This window comes from Musa acuminata, chromosome BXJ1-9, assembly GCF_036884655.1.
Source record: "Musa acuminata AAA Group cultivar baxijiao chromosome BXJ1-9, Cavendish_Baxijiao_AAA, whole genome shotgun sequence".
NCBI classification, from domain to species: Eukaryota; Viridiplantae; Streptophyta; class Magnoliopsida; order Zingiberales; family Musaceae; genus Musa; species Musa acuminata.
The window spans coordinates 5,658,023-5,680,295 of NC_088335.1; the positions used below are offsets into that span (position 1 = coordinate 5,658,023).

Below are 22,273 nucleotides of genomic sequence, written 5' to 3' on the forward strand. Positions count from 1 at the left end.
TAGCTTGCCCTACCATGGCTTGGTGGTAGGTGACTTGGATGCGGCATCGTGGATGCCGTAGTGTTCTGCCCTTCCACATAGGGCAGCCATGCAAATCCCGCGCGGGTCCCCTCCGACCGTCCATCCATTCACCACTTTCGATCTCCATCGTCCGTTCATTCCCATCAGATTTAATTTCATCATGAACCATTGACGTCGATCATAATGATGGCAAGCTTTCGTTACGTGCTTCCACCGTTAGTCTTAATTAGTCTGACGTGTAAAAGCGCATCGGTGTCACGGGGCGATGCACCCGTCACACTCCGTTAACAGCGACGAACCCGACCGGGACTCCGGCCCATATAAACCCACCCGGCCCGGCCAATCCTGGACATCGGTTCACTGGGCACCGAGAGTCCACCCTCCCGGCGGATGTATTCCCACGTGCACATTTACTGGACGGCAGCACCAGCCACGTGCATCTGGACGGGTTCGGTGGCCCTGACGTGGACCGCCTCGTGTTTCGTGCAGCGCCGACGGGAGCTGATGCTGGCCGTCCGATCAGATCGATGCGTCATTGTGGTGATCGTGCCACTTCGTGGGACGAGCCGGAGTCTAACAGATCTGGCGGAGGAAGGTGCCGCGTGGGCCCGATGCCTCCGCTGGCTGTCATTGGTTCCTTCCACGCTAAGAAGTGGGTCCCTGAAATTAGGTGGCTAATTCTTTCCCAACCTTTTGGAATCTGCATGTCGGTCCATCTCGATTCGACAATAATATTAGATGTTATGCAGCCCATTGAGTAGTAAATTCAACCAGAATTCATAATTTTGGTTTCTTTTAATTCTAAATGTGGTGGGTGGAAACGTGTGAGAAGGTGGGTATGACTTCGAAGTAAACAAGACAGGCACCGGTTAAAAGACCGAGATCGAATCACGAATGAAGAGCACCACACCTACCCCTCATCTTATCCCTCCGCGCCCGTCTTCGTTGAACCCATCCGCTTACCTTTCTGGTGGTCGAAGAGTAAAGCACGGGTCTCGTGTGGGACCCGTCCGGGCGCCGAGTAGGCTGGTCGGACAGTCAATTATCCACTAGTCTTATCACCGTGCAGCGCGGTATACGAGGCGACCGGGAACAGCCAACAACCCACCACCGTGAGCCCGCGGAAAAGACCAGCCGCAGACCACGTGCAGTCACCGGACACCGGCCGCAGCCGGTCGCCTCTCCAGCACGGGGCAGAGGGAGCCCAAATACATGCCGGCCATTTCGCACTTCTTTTCTTCGCCCGCGGCCTACAAATAACACCTTCTGCCTCCTATGCTCTCTTTTTCCCTTCTCCTCTGCTTCTCCTTCGTCCCCTTACGTCCGCCGCCCGGGCCCTCCTCTCTCTTCCATCTCCTTCGGCCCTCGACGGTTCGTGCCTCATCTCATTCTCGATCGAATTCTTCACTTGTCCCTTATTTCCCCCCATTTTTATTTTTTTGGTTCATTCGGTTTCTGTCGTTCTTCGCTTCATTGTAAAGGTACTCTAGTGCTTAACATCGGTCATTTTGTTGTTTTTTGATAGGTTGTAGCGGTCATATTGTGTTCCGTCCATTAAATGCAGCTCCTTTTCTGGATATCCTACTTGTACTCTGCTTAATGGGGATTTGGCGATGCTTTTGGAGTTTAAATATGAATCTTTGATGCAGTTGATAAGGGTTTGCCTCGAGAATGGTTGACGGAATGGATGTGGCGCACGAGATGGTTCTCTGGAAGGTGGAGCCGCAGTGCTCGATTGCGGAGGCCGACGACTTCGAGCGCCTGTCGCGGCTACTCGATCGGCCAAGGGTTAAGATCGAGCGGAAGCTGTCGTTCGACGAGCGGTCGCTTAGCGAACTCTCCGTCACAGGGAATCTCAGGCCGGTCGACAGCTACGACAGCTTGTGCTCCCCCGGTGCGGGGAGGTCGGTCTTGGACACGCCGGTCTCGTTGGCTCGGAACTCGTTCGAGCCACATCCGATGGTCGGGGAGGCGTGGGATGCCCTCCGTAGGTCCATCGTGTTCTTCAGGGGTCAACCGGTGGGGACGATTGCCGCCATTGATCATGCATCAGAGGAGGTTCTTAACTATGACCAGGTAGAACAGATACCCATTAGATCCCGTAAAGGTGACATCTTGGACTTGTTCTTTTGGATACACCTGTATCTTGCTTATTTGATCCAAGTCTTCCTTACCAGCAGGTTCAAGATAATTAATTTATTGTCTACAAGACAAGCCTTTTGTCGACAAGATAATTAATAGACTTCATCTTGCCTTCTTGAAAAGTTGTTAGGTTTCTATTGTTGTTCAGTCAGAAGGTTCTATCTACTGATTCACTTGTTATATGTTCAATGAAGAATTTTGCAGTTCATCTTAGAAACTTTACCCGTAATCCTTCACTATAGTGGTGATAGATGTTCTTTCTGTCTCGCATGTAGGTGTTTGTCCGTGATTTTGTTCCAAGTGCTATGGCTTTTCTCATGAATGGTGAACCTGATATAGTGAAAAACTTCCTGTTGAAAACACTCCACCTTCAGAGTTGGGAGAAGAGGATAGATCGCTTCAAACTCGGGGAAGGGGTGATGCCAGCCAGCTTCAAGGTGAACCATGATCCTGTTAGGAAAACTGATACTCTAATGGCAGATTTTGGTGAGAGCGCGATTGGGAGGGTTGCGCCTGTTGATTCCGGTTTTTGGTGGATTATTCTTCTTCGGGCCTATACAAAATCTACTGGAGATTTATCTCTAGCAGAAACACCTGAATGCCAGAAGGGGATAAGGCTTATTTTATCTTTATGTCTTTCAGAGGGTTTTGACACATTTCCAACCTTGCTATGTGCAGATGGATGCTCAATGATTGATCGTCGAATGGTAAGTTCATTAATTTCTTGCTTCAGTGACAGCTGCTTGTGTTTTTCTCTATGGTTATGTTTGCCTTTTGAATTATCTAATTTACAGTTTTGTTTCCTCGAATAAGTTTGTATTTCAGTCTTTGTTTCACTTGAGTGAAGTGAATTTAAATGATGTTGAGAAGAAAATCATATAAAGTGCAATGGCTTGATGGATGGTTTTCTTCTCAAGATGATGCTGAGTGAACCAGATTATCTTGATTGAATAAAACTATATAGCCAAAAATTTGATGGCATATTACTTTCAGAAGAGAAGCATGGTACTCCCGAGTTCCGATTTCCTTAACATTTAAGTAGTTTTTAGCCTGTTGCTTTATCCATTGGATGGGTATTCTAGATGGATTGACAGGCACAGTAGATTATGCATTTTTCGGCAGTTTTGGAGCCTTGTCGATGCAACATAAGATCTAACAAAATCATGTTCTTTTTGAGTTAAATGAAGCACATAGTCAAAGCGTTTACTGTGCTGTATTCGTGCCTTGATAGTGAGCTACATTTGCTGAACTAGTAGTTTGATGACCAAGTATGTTGAAGGCAATAACTAGATAATCAACTTAAAAGTGTGTTTTGTAAGGATATCATACAGACCACAGGTTTAAGTAACTGTCATGTAGTTCTACTAGAGTAGATAAATATGCTTTATTTTTAAGGTCAATCTTTGCAAGACAAACTATTAGATATGTATAAAGCTCATCCTCAGTTGTACTTATTGCACTCTAGTCTATTCAGATCTTTGATGCATATATTTGCAAATGATCACCTTATTGGCTAAGCATGTCTATCGACCTTTTTTTAATCATAGTAATATGCTTTCTCCGGTGCAAACAAAATTTGTAGGGTGTTTATGGATATCCAATTGAAATCCAAGCCCTATTCTTTATGGCTTTGAGATGTGCATTAGCAATGCTTAAACCTGATGTAGAAGGCAAGGAGTTCATGGAGAGAATATTGACACGACTGAACGCCTTAGGTTATCACATGCGAAGTTACTTTTGGCTTGACTTCCAGCAGTTAAATGACATATATCGCTACAAGACCGAAGAATACTCTCATACAGCAGTTAATAAGTTCAATGTCATTCCTGATTCAATCCCGGATTGGATTTTTGATTTCATGCCTTCCCGTGGTGGTTACTTTGTTGGAAATGTCAGTCCTGCAAAGATGGACTTCCGATGGTTTGCCCTCGGAAATTGCATTGCGATACTATCTTCACTTGCTACCCCAGAGCAATCAGTTGCGATAATGGATCTAATCGAAGAGAGGTGGGAGGAGCTGGTTGGTGTAATGCCCCTAAAGATATCATATCCTGCTTTAGAAGGCCATGAATGGAGCATCGTGACAGGCTGTGATCCCAAGAACACCAGATGGAGTTACCACAATGGAGGATCTTGGCCAGGTTAGTTGAGGTTCTTTTCATCGTTTCGTTGCATGATATGATTCCTTAGAGAATTATTATGGAGAAACTCATATTTTGCTGCAACTGTAATTATTTTATTCAAGAAAGCTACTGAAGAGATACCTTGTTGATTAAATAGATTATCTATTTCTTGGAAAAGTCTAAATGAATATGTTTTTCATTACAAAGCAGCAAGTCCATAATATGGTCAGGTGTTGCTATGAATTAGGAGCTTTAATTTTTCGTCTGTCTGCACTAAATTGATGATACAGGAAATCATATACTAAATGCAACTTTGTCTTAAAATTTATTCTATTAAGATATGTGCTTAATAGAATGTATAAAGTTTATCTTTAACTGGAACTTTGTCTTTAATTTTTCTTCTGTTTGCTCATTATTTGTCAAATCTTTGAATGTATAAAGTTTATCAATTTCATATGCTAATACTAATATGTGTTTATGAGAGTAGGACGAAACTTGGAATGAAACAACACGAATTGTTAAAGAATGAGCATAACCACTGCATCGACTTTAGTTTTGAGTCTTTTTCTCTATATGCATTATAACCAGAAACACTCTGCAGCTTCTCTTAATTTGATTGTTCAACATTGTATAATTTTTGCGTTTCTCTTTAAACTTCACTGTTTATTGCAGTACTTCTATGGCTGCTCACTGCAGCCTGCATCAAGACAGGCAGGCCGCAGATTGCGAGAAGAGCAATCGAGCTTGCTGAGAGCAGGCTGTGGAAGGACGGCTGGCCCGAGTATTATGATGGAAAACTCGGAAGGTACATTGGCAAGCAAGCAAGGAAGTTTCAGACATGGTCCATCGCCGGCTATCTGGTGTCCAAGATGATGCTCGAGGACCCTTCGCATCTCGGAATGATCTCTCTCGAAGAGGACAAGGTGAAAAAACCTCCGATAAGGCGATCGGCTTCATGGACTGCCTGAAAGACAACCAGGAGGCACCAGATGCAAAAAAAAAAGGCTTGGTCTCACACCATTCTTTGTTGGAAATTGACCCTTCTTATGTCCATTTTTTTGTCCCAACTCAAAAAGGTTTGCTAATCAGCCAGCTTTCTTTATTGTCTGGAAGTCCTATATGTATAAAAACATCATATAGCATATCTTTCGCCTTCCCTATTAACCTTGTCTCCAATGTAATGGACTGTGATTCAAGTTATCGAAGTCTAATCAAGTTGGTTTTTGCTGGATTCAGCCTAACTTGAGTCTCAAATCCAACTCTCTGTGAGACACTAAGATCGATTCTTATCTGTCATTAGATCCATGGTGAAGTTGTTGCACAACATGATTGGGATTCTGCATTCTTAAAGCAGAACTTTGATTGGCTTTGTAAACAGGCACTGTAACAGGTTTCGTATCGTGTCAAATGCCGGTGACATCCGAAATGTGTTAGAATGGTGTTACGGTGATTATAGCGTTCGTTATTTCGAAATATTGAAGTTACAAAGCTCGGCCAAACGTCGTATCGGTTTCCGACTGCTTTCTTTCTCGCGGAGATGGCTGGCGAAGGCGAGACCCAAACTGCCGCGGTCTCCGACCCCCTCCTCTCCCCTCCGACCTCTTCTTTAGGCTTCCCCTTCGACGTGTCCTCTCTCCTTTCTCTGTCTCGCCGGGGCCAGTGGCGCGCCCTCCTCGACGCTGTCGCCGACGCCCGCCGCGACTCCCACCTTCTCCCGCACCATCACCTCGCCTGCCTTGCCCTCTCGTCCCTTGCCCTCTCCAAGCTCCGCCGCTTCTCCGATGCCGCGGCCGAGATCGATGCTCTCGATGCCTCGTTCGATTCCCCTCGCTTCCGCTTCGAGACCTACCCCGCCGCCTACCCTGGCCGCTCCGGCTCCATGATCCCTTTCGCCCTCCGCTTCCTCCACGCCGACCTTCCCCAGCGCCTCGGCAGTCGATCCGTCACCCTTGATCGCCTCTACGCCCTCCTCGACCTCGTCCAATACAAGATCCAGGAGGAGACCGTTGCCGCCCCCGCCGCCGATCGGTGGCGCCGCAGGGAGGCCTTCGTGATGGCCACCCTCTGCTGCAATCACTTTGCCCACCGCGAGTTCGAGGTGGTCCTCGCGCTGATCCGGCAGCTCCTCGAGCGGGATCCGTCCGATCCGCTGCTCCTCTCCCGGTTAGGGTACGTGCAGCTCCAGATCGGTGATCTGACCGGCGCTAAGGCATCCTTTGCGAGGGTGGAGAGCCTTCACCCGGAAGGGGAGCGGACGGTGGAGTTGGAGAATCTTGTGGGGAGAAATAGGGCGCTGGAGTTCATTGTGGCCAAGGATTACACTGCCGCGGTGAGGGAGTACGAGGAGTGCATTGAGAGGGATCCTGCTGACGTTGTAGCACTGAACAATAAAGCCCTGTGCTTATTGTACTCGAGGGACCTCTCCGATTCGATCAAGGTGCTTGAGGGGGCACTGGAGAGGGTGCCTACCGGGGCCTTGAATGAGACTCTGGTCATGAATCTCTGCAGCATGTATGAGCTAGCATATGTCAACCATGGGGACGTCAAGAAGAGTCTCAGCAATTGGATTGCTCAGGTCGCGCCTGATGACTTTGACCCTTCTTGTACCCGCATCTGACATTAAGGTATTCTGATCTTGTCAATATGACATTGCTTGTTTCATTTGCTGTGGTTCCTTCATTTCTCTTAGTGTTTTGAGATGCTATTAGGCAATTGTCAAGTGATGCAACATTTGATATTGCATGGAATTCATTACTTTCACCTAATTACAATGGTGATATTACACTGTGAGGACTTGCAAATTCTTCTTCAAAGAGTTGTTGAACATACATTATGTTGCTGATTCTTCAATATAAATTATGTTGAGTCCTTCATACTTAGTTGTCTTAAGTTGAAATCCTGGTTACTTATTGGTCTAAAGTTGAAATCTTGGATAGTTATTTGTCTTGCTGGATGCCTCCATAAGCAAGTCGTTCCAAATAAACATTGAGGAGAACTGCAGAAGCTTTAGTTGCATGATCTCTTTGGTGTTTGTCATCTCTCCTTAATAAGCAAGCATTTTACCAAAACTTTTGAACTTATGTAAGCCTTCTCTTATAATAATGTGGCTGCACAATGGGCTTGTGGTGTCCTTCACAAGTGCCCAGCATGCTAAACCTGGTTGGCTATGATGATGTGATGATCTTTGGCTGTAGTCCACTTCATAGTGGCTAGAATAATGAAGGCTTGGTGAAGCAACCTAGGCCAAGGTCCTTAGAGCCTTTTCAGACCCATGGGTGATGGAGTGACTGAAGCCTTTTTAATCCACTTGTAATGAAGTAAAGTTTAAGTCTAGTTTAAGCTTTCTAACTGAGCTGTAATGGTAATACATTCATACTTTTTCAATTTTTTGTTATTTTTGGGTGTATTTTTTACATCATTCTTAGTTCATGTTATGGAGTCCTTGGATTCCAATTTTGTGCTTCTTTGGTACCTAGGAGTCCTAATTCCATTGTAAGTATAGGCTAGGTAGTCTTTGAGGAGGCACCCTAGTGGTTAAAATGATGTGTGAGCAATAAATAAATCTTTTGTTATTAACATCTAGTGCTCATATTCTTAATGTAATACAAATGTAGAAAATTTTCTTTTCAAATGATAGGTTAGACAAATTGTTCAGCTAATAGGAGCTCTATTTGTGAAGTTGTGGAGGTCTCTTTTTATTACCAAAGAAAAAAAGTTCTCTTTCACTGAATTTCTTAGTAGGCTACATTTAGAGATGATTGTAAGCCCTTGATGATTGTTTGTTGCTTGATAATTTTCTTTATGCAAGAAAAAAGTTTTATGAAATTAGTTTCTTCTCTATTGATAGAGTGTGGGCTTTGGTGTCATAGTAAGATTGCTCTTTTATAATCTAGATGATTAGTATTGTGTACTAGTATATTTGATCTTTAGTTGGCAGAAGCCTTGTGTACTAGTATCTTTGCTCTTGATATGTACCATGAGGTGTTATCTTCTTGAAACCCTCATAGGAGGGTCATAGACTATCAATGGTATCTCAGCAAGACAATCAGTTACAATTGTCATGGTGAACCATGCATCAACCACATTTTTTATCAAGAGGCTTGGTAACAAGCTTGCTATGTTAGTGGCTAGTCTAATAGAATTTATTGCAGAGATCACTGACCATGCTTTCGAGGAAGTTCAAGACCGAAATTAGTATAATGCAGTAAGACTGTGGCTTCCATGACATCAGTTTCTTATGCACACACATATATATATATATATACATACACATTACATATATATATATATATATTCATATTAATACATACATATATAAAGACATAGGGGCATGCATGAAAACTTGATTAATTTCTTTATGTATAAAATTAGATTAATTTAAGTCTTTATTCTCTTTCTACTTTCTTGATCTTAAGAGGCATTTTCTTCTCAAATTGGAGAACACCTTGATAACAGTAATATATGCTATCACCATTTCAAATTGTAAATCTTTCGGTCACATCAGTTTAGTGTTGTAAATGCCAATAGCCTGCAATCACCTATGCTAAGAACTATTATGAGCTTGAAAGCTGTGAAAACAATACCAAGGGGCAGTACAATGTCAAAGCAATTTATGCTGGTGAAAAATTATACCAGTAGTCATATGTTGAAGAGTAATGCAGACACGTTGCTTCTATGATATAAAAACGAGCACAGATGTGAAGGAGAAGAAATAGAAGAAGTAGGCCAACAGTTATTTGTGTAAGAGAAAAGTGGAGTCACGAGAACAAGGGAGGTGGATCGAGTTGCAAGTCAGTGGAACCATGTAGAAGAGGGAGCCATAGGAATTGAGATGAAATAGAGGGAATCAGAGAGGAATAGAGAATAGAACCTCATTTGCTGCCTCTTGCATTATTCTCCTAAGCCCCAATTCTGCCCTGAGTTATTGCCAATTTGATAAAAAGTTCTTTCAGCAGGATTTATGCCAGATGATTATTTTACACCCAAGATCCATATACAACATAACTTTGAAGTTTCATTGTCTTTATCTTCACATGCCTAGACCAGCCACATTAGTTGAGCTCATCCTACATGCTGGAAAGCCACATATGTTAATCATACAAGCCTGCTACAGCCTACCACCAAGAACATAGCCAAGGTGGTCACTTTTATGTTATTGTTGATTCTTATGTTGCCTAGGGATTAGTTCCAGTTAGTAGTACTTTTATCCTTATTTGATGCCTTAGAATCTTGTGATCATTTCATGAAATCTTATCTATTATGGAGAGCATCTTCCATTGGGTATAGACATGTCTAAAGATACTCAAGTTCACCAGTTAGATGTCGTGAATCAATTGTGATTAATGGTGTGAGGAGAGATAAAGAAAGAATAAAGAAACCTTTATTGATTTGATTGCTCTGACATTTTTCTCTAGATAGATCAAAATAGGAGGAAGACCCCATATGTATGTATGTATGCATGGCTCTTGCACGTTCCATCACCTAATGCCTAATGTTGGTTCCCTATTGGTGCAATTTGGAGCAGCTCCTTTTTTGTGTTGAGTTGGACACCAAAGTGTGACTCTCCATGATTCACATTGCAGGATGTTCCCATCAATACGGGGTCTAGCGATGGCTAGTATATGCAGCTTTACCTTTGTAAATACAGAGGCGGCTTTTGTGAATCGAATCCTGGTCACTTGGGTTGTTTAGGAGCAACCTTACTATTATACTCGGTCTGCCCTCTCATGATTCATTAATGGATATGCTAAGGTTTGACAAAATAAAACATTTAGATGCATCATATTATTACCATCCATATAATTGATAAAAAAACACAGATGGATGGCACTATCTTATGGATCTAGCTTTATGAATATTTTAATTATTTCTAGAAATTGGTGTGAATTCTAAACTACTTGAGAAGTTGCTTTTAGCATTCACAGGAAAAATAGTTGTGCTTGTAGCAATTTTTTCACTTTTGTAATGGACTTCTCTGTATTCTATGATTAGATGGCTGGACCTGTAGCTCGAGTCAATTTGATACAAAACTTTGGAAAATTTGCACCTGACACAGTTTTATATTTGTACTAGTCTACAATATCATTGTTTTAACATGGAAGGGGCTGGTGCTGAGATCTCGGCAGTCTGCAGTTAATGAATTCAGTGCCTGTTTGCATTTTCGTTCTCTTTATTTGGTTTTCTCCTGCTCTTTCTTTCTGACCAACTAAAACTCTTCATTTCTGTGAACTGCAACTTTTCTTTTCACAGGTTGCTGATACATCAGTTAGATTGGTTGAAATCAAGTTCAACTAGCATGCAGTTGACTGGAGATGTGTTTTCGTTGATGTTCCTCTGGTTTCTAGTCGCCATTGAAGATTATAATGCCAGTTGTATCATTAGCTGGTTGGATTTCCACTCATACTTGTGTGTTTAACAGTTATGGACAAGTTCAAAATGACTACAAGCAACAGGATCCCGTATGTACCAGAACACCTCAAGACGGTGCATAAGATGTCCCAACATTTTGATGGTGACAAAAAACCCAAAGTTCGATTTCTCTTCTACTTATTGTTTCATTGTTCTTGTCATACTTAAAAAGGTTCAAGCAATTTATGCTCTTTCTCATTACTATTAGTTTCATGCTTTGAAACAAGAACAGGAATACAGGTCTCATGTATTTGTGTGAACTCAATGCTGTGACCTTGATTTTTACGTTTACTTGCCTTGTGTTCTACTTTGTGAGGCCTTGTTTTACGCTTTGATAAGGAGAGCAATGTCTGTATTCGATATGCAAAATAATATATTTGGATTTAGTTGTTTGCAAGAAGGCACTTAAAGATCAGACCAAATATAATTTGTGATGCTATGAAAAATGTCCAGTCTTCCGAGTTGGTGAAGCCTGAATAGAAGCTTTGGATTTGTTGCAGAAAGATTATATTGAAATCCAAGTTGAGCTCATAACTCAAATTCTATGATTCAAGATAACAGTTGCCATGCTTAAATATGTTAATTAAGCTCTATAATCCTATCTTACTTAGTACTTAGAGGTTGAATTTTCAAATCTCATTCGATGATTAGAAATATGTTAATTAGCTTATTTGGTTAAGATTTTACTCATCTTTTGATAAAAAAATCGTTTTCACCACTTACTCTTAAAAAAAAAAAGGTTATATGTCGAGAAAAAGAAGGAAAATGATTAAACTATTTAAGATTTCTCCTCACGTTGTGCCATGGAAGTCAACTTTGGCAACCAAGGTTCAAATGAGCTGTTAAGTTGCGACAGGATGGCTAAGCCTGCCTTGTCGTTGACTTTTCTTGGTCTTCCTTATTCCAAGATATTCCCAACTCCGTCCCCACGTTAACCAAGAAATCTTCTTGGTATTTGGTTCCACGTAGCAGTGGTGGGTCCTTTGAAGGTGTCAGAGAATTGCTAAAACCATCCTCACATTCATGCATGCATGTCGAAGCAGTTTGGGCTGCATACGTGGCATTGTCTGATGCAGCAAAGACTGCATCCCCGCAATCCATGCCTTGGGTTCTGTCTATCCTTTGTGTATGTTTGGCGTTCGATAGGATCTGAAATATGATTCTTATTGTGCAGTATTTTCCTTTAATGTAGATTTTTATCTGCAGCTCTTCCATTCTCATCTCACATGATTCCTTCGGAATTAGTTCTCCAAGAACTTGAAAGTCAACTGAGGCTTTCAAAGAAGATTTAGATGCCTATTTAATTCATAGGATAACTCTGGTAACTCCCATGATTCAAGTCTAGCATCAATCTTTCCAGTGCTGCAGTTCTCCAATTGAATCGATAGCAGTTACTAAATATCTTGGAAGAGAGCAACTTCTTGATTGGATTCGTTTTCTTTAGTTCCCGGCATCAACCTCTTTGTGATGGTTTGACCCCAGAAGAGACAACTTGTCATGGTGATGGCAACCATCATCCCCACCCTCCAAATCTATCATGTTTACCCAAGCCCACATCACAAACGTCAATCTAAGGACCAAGTCAGCGCCTCAAGACTTTGAGCAGTAAAAATTTCCCTTCTTTCCTCCTTTTCCTTGAGTGTTTTGATGACATGGTGAATGATGAAACTGAAGTGGAAACGAGGCGCCATTAAAGGTTGTGCAGAAGAAATTTCCGTGTCACCAACGGGGAGCTGAGATGACCTCATCTCTGTTCTTTCCTTGATTCCCCTTCCTGTCTCCTTCCTTCCCCCTTCGTCCTTTTAAGACCCCAAGCCCAAACTCCATCTTTACCCATCCGTCTCTCTTCTGCCAACAAGCCTTCCTCTGTTTTAAACACCCAAATCTTTCTTCCACAAATCCCTGCACAGATTCCTGCTGGAGTAGCGCACAATCGCAAGAACCCATCGAGAAGAAGAGAAAGGTACAATCTTTTTGATCCGCCGCCCGGAAAAAAGTCCTTTCTTTCTCTCTCAGGAATTCATATCGGTTTGGGGCCAAAAGTCTCGTCTTTGCACCCATTACCACCCATGAGCCAGGCGTCCAATCCCCCTCCCAATCGGCCCTCCAAGCCCTCCTCGGTCCTCCCTTACAAGACCCCAGCGTTACGGGACCATTACCGCATCGGCAAGAAGCTCGGGCAGGGGCAGTTCGGCACGACGTACCTCTGCGTCGACAAGAGCGACGGCAAGGACTACGCCTGCAAGTCCATCCCCAAGCGCAAACTCCTCTGCCGCGAGGACTATGAGGACGTGTGGCGCGAGATCCAGATCATGCACCACCTCTCGGAGCACCCCAATGTGGTCAGGATCAAGGGCACCTACGAGGACGCGCTCTTCGTGCACCTGGTCATGGAGCTGTGCGCGGGCGGCGAGCTCTTCGACAGGATCATCCAGAAGGGGCACTACAGCGAGAGGAAGGCGGCGCAGCTGATCAAGACTATCGTCGGAGTCGTGGAAGCGTGTCACTCGCTCGGGGTGATGCATCGTGATCTCAAGCCGGAGAATTTCTTGTTCGCCAGCGCCGGTGAGGATGCGGCGCTCAAAGCTACGGATTTTGGACTCTCCATGTTCTATAAGCCAGGTTAGTTCTTGGTACTCCGCCTTGTTCTTGAAAGAGGAAGGCTTTGACTTTATTCATCTGAAGTTCTTCCGGGCTTATTCTTGTTTATGACATCTTGTGTATCTTTGTTCTTTTATTATGTTGACATCATGTGGTGATCATCTTGTTCATTCAGTAGGTAGAACCTTGTTGATTAGACGGGGTTTGCCTCTTTCTTGAACAGGACAGGGTCATTGACATTCGGCGACCAATTCCAAAAAGCTTCTGCTACTTACCTTATTTTTTTCTTCAAATTTTCTATTCAAAGTTCTTTGTAAGTTCCAAATGGTAGGACTTGTATCTTCATTGTCATTTAACATCCATGTTCTGGTTATTGTTATCATAGGCTTCAGTTCTTTCATGCTTTGCTGGCAGGTAATTCGAGAATTATCATTTGCAAGATTCACATAGTTTGACTGGACTTCTCTTCATATCTCGCAAGAGATAGATATATCTGTCTATTCTATTATAATTATTGTTTGAAAAATAATTCGTAGGACTTGTATGTTCATTGTCATTTAACATCCATGTTCTGGTTATTGATATCATAGGCTTCAATTGTTTTCGTGCTTTGCCGGTCAGTAATTCAAGATTTATCATTTGCGAGATTCACATAGTTTGACCGGACTTTTCTTCATATCTAGCAAGAGATATATCTGTCTATTCTATTATAATTATTGTTTGAAAAATAATTCGTAGGACTTGTATGTTCATTGTCATTTAACATCCATGTTCTGGTTATTGATATCATAGGCTTCAATCGTTTTCATGCTTTGCCGGTCAGTAATTCAAGAATTATCATTTGCGAGATTCACATAGTTTGACCGGACTTCTCTTCATATCTCGCAAGAGAGATATCTGTCTATTCTGTAATAATTACTGTTTGAAAAAAATTTGCTTTGAAAAGATTTGATCAAAGGAATATTTTGTTGTCCTATGTTTTAAAGAGATTCCAAGCCAACTGCTGTCTTCCTACCACTAGTTCCACAAAGAATTAAGTTGCTACTACTGAATTGATGATCAAAGCCCGCTAGATGCTTAAGTAAAATCTTTCGAGTGGTAAAACTTCATTGGAGGAGTTTATTTATTTATTTTTGAATTGTATGATTTCCTAACTACCATGAATGTTTGAGGAAACTCACAATCTTTACTGACCTTTTATGATATTGATAAACTATCACTGTTTTGTTAATGCTTCTTGAGAGTTGTCCTTATCTTGTTTAGCTTGACAAGATATCTCTTTGTTGGTTTGTACTAATTTCATTCATATATCAGAAAGCTTGATAACCCATTGGTCTCATCAAAAGTGAGAAACAAGATAAGATATATGTCGTACTGCTTTAACACTCATTTTTTACTTACACTAAGGAAAATTTTGCAGTTATGAAGAATCTTTATAATGCCACTTATTTCGTTGTCCATGGTTGGAATGAATTTTCTGCTCAATAGAATGCATATGAAAATTCAATGAGACTAGTCTTGTGGATATGATTTCTTTAACATTCATGTCTTTGTTTTGGTTTGGCAGTTTGTACAGGTGATATTTTGTGGAGGCGTTAAACTTGATGAGCCACAGAAGTAGTCCAACTTAGAGTATAAAGAAAACTTTGGTATCACTTTTGTAAATTCAAAAACAACCATAAGTGATCAGCCTCATAGCTGAATATCAAAAACCAAATATTATGTCCTCGAGGTTCATGTCTGATACCAATATCTGATATCCAAATATAAAGTACTAATATGACACTTGGCAAATACTTCTTGTATGTCCGCTCTTGATTAGTACTTAATATCAATCTATGTATGATATATAGAAAAAGTGTTTGATTGAAAAATTTGAGGTTTCATACCAATGTATCGAGGATCAGTTAAGATATAGGGATTATGAAAGTGTACTTATACCAAATCATATCAGTTTGCATTGTTCTTAAATGGTTAGATATACAAAGTACTTGTTGTGCTTTATTTGGAACATCTGTCTATACATAATCAAACTTTCATGGTGTTGCATATTCATTGATCTTCTGTCAGAACAAAACTTTTTGGACAATCTTGAGAGTAAATTCACAATTTTCTCAAGCAACATTATCGTACTATGGGAGTTGACATCTCTAGATCATTTTTTCTATAAATCTAAACAGCACTCAGACAAATAAGTCAAATAAGAGATATTCTTAAGCTGATTCTGTATGAATTTCATAGGTGATATATTTTCCGACGTGGTTGGAAGCCCATATTATGTTGCTCCTGAGGTACTGCATAAACTTTATGGACCAGAAGCAGATGTATGGAGTGCCGGAGTCATTTTATATATTTTGTTAAGTGGAGTGCCACCTTTCTGGGCAGGTATGTTACTGATGTTCAATTTTGGTTTCTACATGCTAATACTGGTTCATTGATTCTGCTCTTTTTATAATTTGTTGTACCTCATTTACTGATATACTTCTTTGTCGCGCTCAGAAACTGAAGCAGGGATATTCAGACAGATTCTAAAGGGTCATCTAGATTTTGAATCTGAACCATGGCCTGGCATTTCTGATAGCGCTAAGGATCTGATACGAAATATGCTTAATAGAGATCCGAGGAAGAGATTTACAGCACATCAGGTTCTTTGTAAGTATTTTGGTCAAGGCATTGTCTTTTAGGAATCAATTCTCCAAAAAGAAAATATCAGATTTTTAGTGACATGAAGTTTTTTCTGCCAGGTCATCCATGGATCGTTGATGATAAAGTTGCACCTGATAGGCCCCTGGATTCTGCAGTGCTATCACGGCTTAAGCAGTTCTCTGCGATGAACAAGCTTAAGAAGATGGCTCTACGGGTAATCTTATTTTGTAATATTCTGTAGGAGATAGGACATTTTTGGTCTTGACATTTAAATGTACTCAATATCTAAGTCTAAGTCACATTTTCATACCTTCACCATACTTGTTATCTAAATGACCAATCCAATTATTTTAATCAATGTCATAGAGTTGCAATTTTTTCAATGTATTAAATTCCTCAACTAAGTAGAAGGTTTTTCCGGAAATATAAGCTATATGTTATGTTGCTTAGAATGGAAGGATTCTAGGTCTTGCTACAGGTGCAAGGATGGGTTGCCAATTAACTTGGTTTGTGTATCTTTGGGGATAGAATTAGTTCATCTTTTGTTGAATCATTTGCTTAGGTCAGTTGCAGTATGTAATTTATTGTACACACAATTGGGTTGATTAGGTGGTAGTAGAGGACCTAAAGCTATGATTCATCGACTTTTTCTTTTACTATTGATTGAGTACTTTTATTGTTTTCAGCTTTTTGAAGGATTTAGAGTGGGAATGTCTTTATTTGTCTGTAGTTGGTTTATATCTATTAAATTGATTGACATATATGATGTTCAAAATTGGATTCCAACTATGGTATGCAACACAATGTTTTCGGATGTAAAAGAATCATGAGCTGGGATGAGATTCTTGAATTAAGGCTTCACAGGAGTAGAGGGTTCCTAATTACTTTGAGTAGGAGATAGTTGAAGTTTCTAGCCATAATGGATAGTGTCTTAGAAGTGCCTCAAGCAAGATTGACACTGCCTTGAGGTTGAAGATGTCAGGTTTGTCCTTTACAGAGTCCACTGATTGGCAGGAACATGGAAAAAAGATAATTGAGGTCTACTGTGTGCAAATCAATTCTTCTAAGGACATGGAATAAGTTTTGAGAAAGTAGAAAATCTTTGAGTGGCAATTGATACTAATTTCTCACTGATTCTTATATTGATTTTATTATATAAAATATAAATAAATACTAATTATGTCTAACCACCTTTAGACAAAGGTTCTCTATATGCCAAGTAAACATTAATTTTCTTGGTCGACGCACAGAAACCGAGGCAAATGCTTCTAGCAAATAGATAAATAGTAAAAGTGCTTTTTCTCTAATATAAATAGGAAATTGTAGATATCTCTTTCCTTATCTCTTATTTTGTGCGAAATAAATTCTCGTTTGCTAAACCAGTTCAACTCATGGGAACATACACAGTGAAGAGGTATAAATTATCATTTCACCTTCATTTCTTTTCAAACTATGTACTCACCTTGTATAGGTGGAAGCAATTTTAGTTTTTGTGTTGCTCTCTTCATTGTCATATTTGTAAATGCCACTTACCTCATGTGTTCCCTTGGAAATTATATGTTTCTCAACAACACACTTTATTTTTCAGGTCATTGCTGAAAGCCTCTCTGAAGAAGAAATTGGTGGTCTGAAGGAGTTGTTCAACATGATCGATACAGACAAAAGTGGAACCATCACATTTGATGAACTGAAAGATGGCTTGAAAAGAGTGGGGTCTGAAATGATGGAATCTGAAATTCAGGCACTTATGGATGCTGTATGCAAAAATCATGATTGACTAATTTTGATGCCATCTACTGGTTTTTCTTCATTGTTAAATGTGGATTTTTAACTTAGGTTACTTTAACTGCTCCAGGCTGATATCGATAAAAGTGGCACGATAGACTATGGTGAATTTCTTGCAGCGACAGTACACATCAATAAGTTGGAGAGAGAAGAGAATCTGATATCAGCGTTCTCGTATTTTGATAAAGATGGAAGTGGTTACATAACTATTGATGAACTATCACAAGCTTGTAGAGAATTTGGCCTTGATGATGTTCACCTTGATGAGATGATAAAAGAAATTGATCAAGACAATGTGAGTCTTTTTCCCTCTCTATTATTTCTGAATTTATTTCATCTTTCGTTAGAATTAGATTTTTGGTATATTCAGTTCCTGTGATGGCTTTTCCAATGTACCAGGACGAGATGTTTCTTGGTTTCTTGCTTAGGTTTTCCATTGATTCTTCCTTTTGTTGGTATAAGCTGACCAATTTGGGGTTGTCCAATACTTGCAGGACGGGCAGATAGATTACAGTGAATTTGCGGCAATGATGAGAAAAGGCAATGGAGGAATTGGAAGAAGGACGATGCGAAACAGCTTCATTTTTAATCCAGCTGACGCCCGCAAGACAGAGGAACGCTAACACATGCATGCGAAACGCTAACTAGGTGGTATATCCTGAGAGCAACTGGTGAACGAGTCTGGAGCAGTGATGCCGTCATTTACTGATGATCTTCCTCGTGTAACTTTTGGAAGAGAATTATATCCATGTTATCGTTGATTTCGTAACTCCTTTGGAGGATCAATTATGAACATTCTGCTGGTAAAATCTTTGAGGGAAGGATTGTTGTTTTTGCTTCATGGATCGTCTTTTGTCAAACAAGAACCTCAGGTGATCACAAACTTATTTTGAATGCATCTGAGTCTAGAGACATTCTTGATGTTTTTTTTCCTAAAATAATATGTTATGATGGATATATTTGTACATCCTCTGCATAATCATTATTAGTATACATTGTTGATCATTAGACAGTAATTTTCCAAATTGTTGTAGTAATTTGACAATATATTGAAATAGTTCTTCTAAATATTTTGAATCAGTGATCATAAATCTCAAAAGCTTTAAGTGAAACGAACCAACATGTTTATAGGTGTTAACATCCTCTCTCGATTTTAGAAGTCCAACTATACGACGCAAAAGCTAGGAAAGATGGACAAATATAAAATTTAAATTCATGATCCACCTTATACCATCAATAATCGCAAACATTTAAATTGTTAGAAAACAATCTAATATATTTATAGGTTTTAGCAAGTCGGTTTTGGCCGTCCAACCATACGACACAAAACCTAAGAAAGATGAACAAATACAAAATTTAAATTCATGATCGACCATATACCATCAATGATCCCAAAAATTTAAATTGTTGGAAAAGAATCCAATATTTTTATAGGTTTTAGCAATCCGATCATATCTTTCACTACATAAAAAAAATTATAATATTATCTAATACATCTTATAATTTAGTATAATATGATCAGTCCTTTTATGATAATTATGCTTCTAAGATTTTGAAACACATCAAGCCATTGCCCCTCAAATCCTTTGTATATATGTTTCAACTATATGCTTCCAAACAAATTTAAATTGGCAAATCCTGAAAACATTACCCCTCAAAATTAAAGATACAACAATAGCTTCAGAAACTTATGGATAAAACCAACAAAGAATCAACTTCATCTTTCTTGCAATGTTTAAGATCACAACATCATACATATGTTTCAGCATTGTACCAACCTTTTCCCTTCCGAGGCAACAGATACTTCTCCTTCTTGAATCTTGTTCTTGTCACTCAGCTCTGATCCCGGAAGGAAGGATCTGAGCTTTTCCCTCAGCAATGGAGATAGCAGATCACAAGAAGTCAGTGGCTCCATCGAATGAACCACTCCTTTCCTCAGCAGCAGACGACACGACGCCGTCACACCCCGAGCAAGCAGCACTCTTCGGTCAACATCATAGTTGTCCACCAACAAGAACAAGAACTCCAGCAGCATATGAGCAATATCAACATACTTGGGCACCGAATTCACCATCAGAAGCATCGCAGGTTCGATGTTCATGATGCTGTCAACCCTGTCGTCGAAGAACAGCCAGTCGTAGAACAATGCGAGCTTCACGTTCGCCTCGAAGTGGTTCCTCCTGCAACACTTCAGAAGCCAACCGATCACTGCCCACCGCGAGATGACATTGGACTGGATGATCTCGTTGGAAGGGTGGTGGGCACAGCAGATGAATCGAACTATGTCGCTTATCACGGTCTCGCTGCCAGGCCAACATAGATGCTTCTTGGCGAACCATGCTTGGTACCTTCTCTGGTTCCCCCACCTCACATAGGTGAGCAGAAACCTCAATTGGCTCTCCATTTCAGGAGGAATCCTCAGCAGGAAATAGTGTGTTGGTGTTCTTATCCGATAGATGTCGGAAAGATCAGAAAATTCTGCAACTCCCAGTTTTTTAGGATCAGACAACAGATCCTTCCACAGATCCTTGAACTCAGAGATGTAGACCAAGTCCTGGAGAAGGCGAACGAGGTCTCTTCCGATCTGCAGACACAAATGGAAACACTGTCTCAGTACCTTGACACAAAAGTCGATCTCCATCCTCTTCAGCTCCTCCAACTTCACGCTGCCCGCTAATCTGTAATGATCTGACAGCAACCGGAGGTAGACGAACAAGGCGCTCGTAAGAACCAACGACTCCTCCAACAACCAATTCCAATTGTCGGACAGCATCTTGAGAAGCTCCGAGCTCAGCCACAAATTCGACTCGGTGAAATCGCCGCCATTGATCTGCCTCAAGAGAGATATCAGCAAAGATTCGATCTTTAGGGCCGACACATTGACAAGCGCGGAGCAGACGTGGAGAAGCTGAGATTTTGGGGAATCGAGAAGCTTGGGGAAGGATTCATTGCAGAGCTTGACGAGGATGGAGGTGAAGAGCTCATAGCCGTCGACGACGATAGCGTGGAGGTGGGTGAGGTGGGTTTTAGTGAGGTGGGGTTCAGTCAGCACGCCGAAAGCGATTGCGCGATTCAATTGGGAGTATTCCGAGGGAGAAGGGATCGTCAGGGGAAATGGGGGTTTCAGTTGGTTCTGGATGAGGAGAAATGCTTCTCCGAGAGAGGCTTCCGTCGAGTTGTTCGCTTCGTGGGCGGCGATTCGAAGCAACTTTCCGGAGTTCATGTGGAATTCATAGCCTAAAATGCGGGAAAAAAGAGCTGATGAAGACGCGATTTTACGTTCAAAATACGATCTTTTGATCGAATTAGAGAAGGAGGAACGGCGTGGAGAAAGATTAGGGATTTCAAATAGGGTTTTAGGGGATCGAGAAGGAGGGTTTAAGGTTGTCGTTAGAGTTCGTATAGCCACGGTTGCAGAAAACAGAGAAGGCGAAGGATTTCCTCCTCGGCTTGCGCCTGGCGGAGAAATACGACGCCTCAGAACCTCGACGGCGCCGGCCACGACGCAGCGACGGTCCCACCGGTGGGTTCTGCCGCCACTCGCCTCGCCAACATCGAATTCACGCCGTTGGCGCGCGCGCCGTCGTCGCGTCGACCGTGCGCAAGGGCAGAGCGAGTCGTGAGAGAGCGAATCGCAGGAGGGAGGGAGGGAGGGAGGCAGGGACGCTTAGGGCACGTACCAGGGCGCTCCATATCGTAACGATGTAAGTTACGACAAGATAACGCGGCCCATCTCCGGAACCGGCGGACGTTACTTAAATCGTGTCTCAGTCAGCTGCTGCGAACACATTCGTCCACAGCGTCCGTCGTTGCTTTTGTCGCGTCTTATATGCTGTGCAATTGTGCCTCGTAGTCCAACTTTAGTCACGGCGAATGAATTTTTCTATTCCTTCTTTTTCGGATTTGGATGGAATTAATTCACTTATATATTATTGTTTTCTTAATACTCAAAGTAGCTTCATGCTTAAATAATTAAAATTATTATGTTTACCACATCGGACTCAAAATCTATGATTAAATCGATTTGGACTGCGCCAAATGTCATGATATATTGACTTATCCCATTATAAGTTTTCGTTTATTATTTATTAGCAGACATAATTAAATCAGATTTTTGTCTTTACCGCGGCAGGTGGGTCCCGGAGGGTCCCACGAACTCCCCTCGAATGGCAGGACAGGTAGCTCCGAGGACGGGCGCGCAGACGGGGCCGGATATGTATTACCATTCAGAAGTTTCGCGAGCCTGCAAATGTCCGTTGTCTCTCTCGTCCCCATACTACAACGGTCAGCGATGGCCGGGCCCCGCCAATATTTAAAGGTGGACCCACTGCACCGATGGCTCCGCTGGTAATTTTTATCATTTCCTCCCGACGTTCTTCCCGTTTAATTTACGCGACCCAACTTTATTTTGAACTCCTCCACATCGTCGTCACCAAAAAATAATAATAATATGAACGTGATCATTAACATTTTTTTGGGGACATTAAGGACAAGTCCATAAACTAACTATATCTGCAAATTAGTCCTTAAATTTTACTTGATTTAAA

The 22,273-nt window shown here is 41.4% G+C and overlaps 4 protein-coding genes across 6 annotated transcripts; 3 read left to right on the plus strand and 1 right to left on the minus strand.

The window, feature by feature from the left end:
- The first annotated feature begins 1,099 nt into the window (after window positions 1-1,099).
- On the plus strand, window positions 1,100-5,527 carry LOC103997430 (probable alkaline/neutral invertase D). Of its 3 annotated transcripts, none has more exons than XM_009418641.3 (5): window positions 1,100-1,502; window positions 1,671-2,097; window positions 2,439-2,870; window positions 3,746-4,304; window positions 4,959-5,527. In XM_009418641.3, exons 2-5 carry the CDS (start codon window positions 1,693-1,695, stop codon window positions 5,252-5,254), a joined length of 1,692 nt encoding a protein of 563 aa, XP_009416916.2. In that variant the 5' UTR covers window positions 1,100-1,502; window positions 1,671-1,692; the 3' UTR covers window positions 5,255-5,527. The 3 variants fall into 3 exon arrangements, with proteins under 3 accessions (XP_009416916.2, XP_018673542.2, XP_009416915.2); XM_018817997.2 differs by having other exon boundaries at window positions 1,100-1,392; window positions 1,547-2,097; XM_009418640.3 differs by having other exon boundaries at window positions 1,101-1,392.
- A 259-nt stretch (window positions 5,528-5,786) lies between these two features.
- LOC103997429 (uncharacterized) lies at window positions 5,787-10,985 on the plus strand. The gene is made up of 2 exons (XM_009418639.3): window positions 5,787-6,910; window positions 10,536-10,985. The coding sequence occupies exon 1, from the start codon at window positions 5,824-5,826 to the stop codon at window positions 6,901-6,903; it is 1,080 nt and encodes a 359-aa protein (XP_009416914.2). The 5' UTR covers window positions 5,787-5,823; the 3' UTR covers window positions 6,904-6,910; window positions 10,536-10,985.
- Window positions 10,986-12,387: 1,402 nt separating this feature from the next.
- LOC103997428 (calcium-dependent protein kinase 24) lies at window positions 12,388-18,567 on the plus strand. The gene is made up of 7 exons (XM_009418638.3): window positions 12,388-13,316; window positions 15,537-15,680; window positions 15,795-15,947; window positions 16,040-16,155; window positions 17,530-17,697; window positions 17,797-18,021; window positions 18,221-18,567. Exons 1-7 carry the CDS (start codon window positions 12,764-12,766, stop codon window positions 18,347-18,349), a joined length of 1,488 nt encoding a protein of 495 aa, XP_009416913.2. The 5' UTR covers window positions 12,388-12,763; the 3' UTR covers window positions 18,350-18,567.
- An 854-nt stretch (window positions 18,568-19,421) lies between these two features.
- On the minus strand, window positions 19,422-21,516 carry LOC135592719 (uncharacterized). The gene has a single exon (XM_065082349.1). It carries the CDS (start codon window positions 20,947-20,949, stop codon window positions 19,489-19,491), a length of 1,461 nt encoding a protein of 486 aa, XP_064938421.1. The 5' UTR covers window positions 20,950-21,516; the 3' UTR covers window positions 19,422-19,488.
- Between the last annotated feature and the right edge of the window lie 757 nt (window positions 21,517-22,273).

Bases quoted from the DNA above. Each gene is read 5' to 3' on its own strand.
- LOC103997430 (XM_009418641.3), top strand. From the start codon at position 1,693: ATGGTTGACGGAATGGATGTGGCGCACGAGATGGTTCTCTGGAAGGTG. The intron at 2,871-3,745 runs GTAAGTTCATTA...CAAAATTTGTAG, and splicing joins CAATGATTGATCGTCGAATG to GGTGTTTATGGATATCCAAT. The intron at 4,305-4,958 runs GTTAGTTGAGGT...TGTTTATTGCAG, and splicing joins CAATGGAGGATCTTGGCCAG to TACTTCTATGGCTGCTCACT.
- LOC103997429 (XM_009418639.3), top strand. From the start codon at position 5,824: ATGGCTGGCGAAGGCGAGACCCAAACTGCCGCGGTCTCCGACCCCCTC.
- LOC103997428 (XM_009418638.3), top strand. From the start codon at position 12,764: ATGAGCCAGGCGTCCAATCCCCCTCCCAATCGGCCCTCCAAGCCCTCC. The intron at 15,681-15,794 runs GTATGTTACTGA...TGTCGCGCTCAG, and splicing joins AGTGCCACCTTTCTGGGCAG to AAACTGAAGCAGGGATATTC. The intron at 17,698-17,796 runs GTATGCAAAAAT...TAACTGCTCCAG, and splicing joins TTCAGGCACTTATGGATGCT to GCTGATATCGATAAAAGTGG.
- LOC135592719 (XM_065082349.1), bottom strand. From the start codon at position 20,949: ATGAACTCCGGAAAGTTGCTTCGAATCGCCGCCCACGAAGCGAACAAC.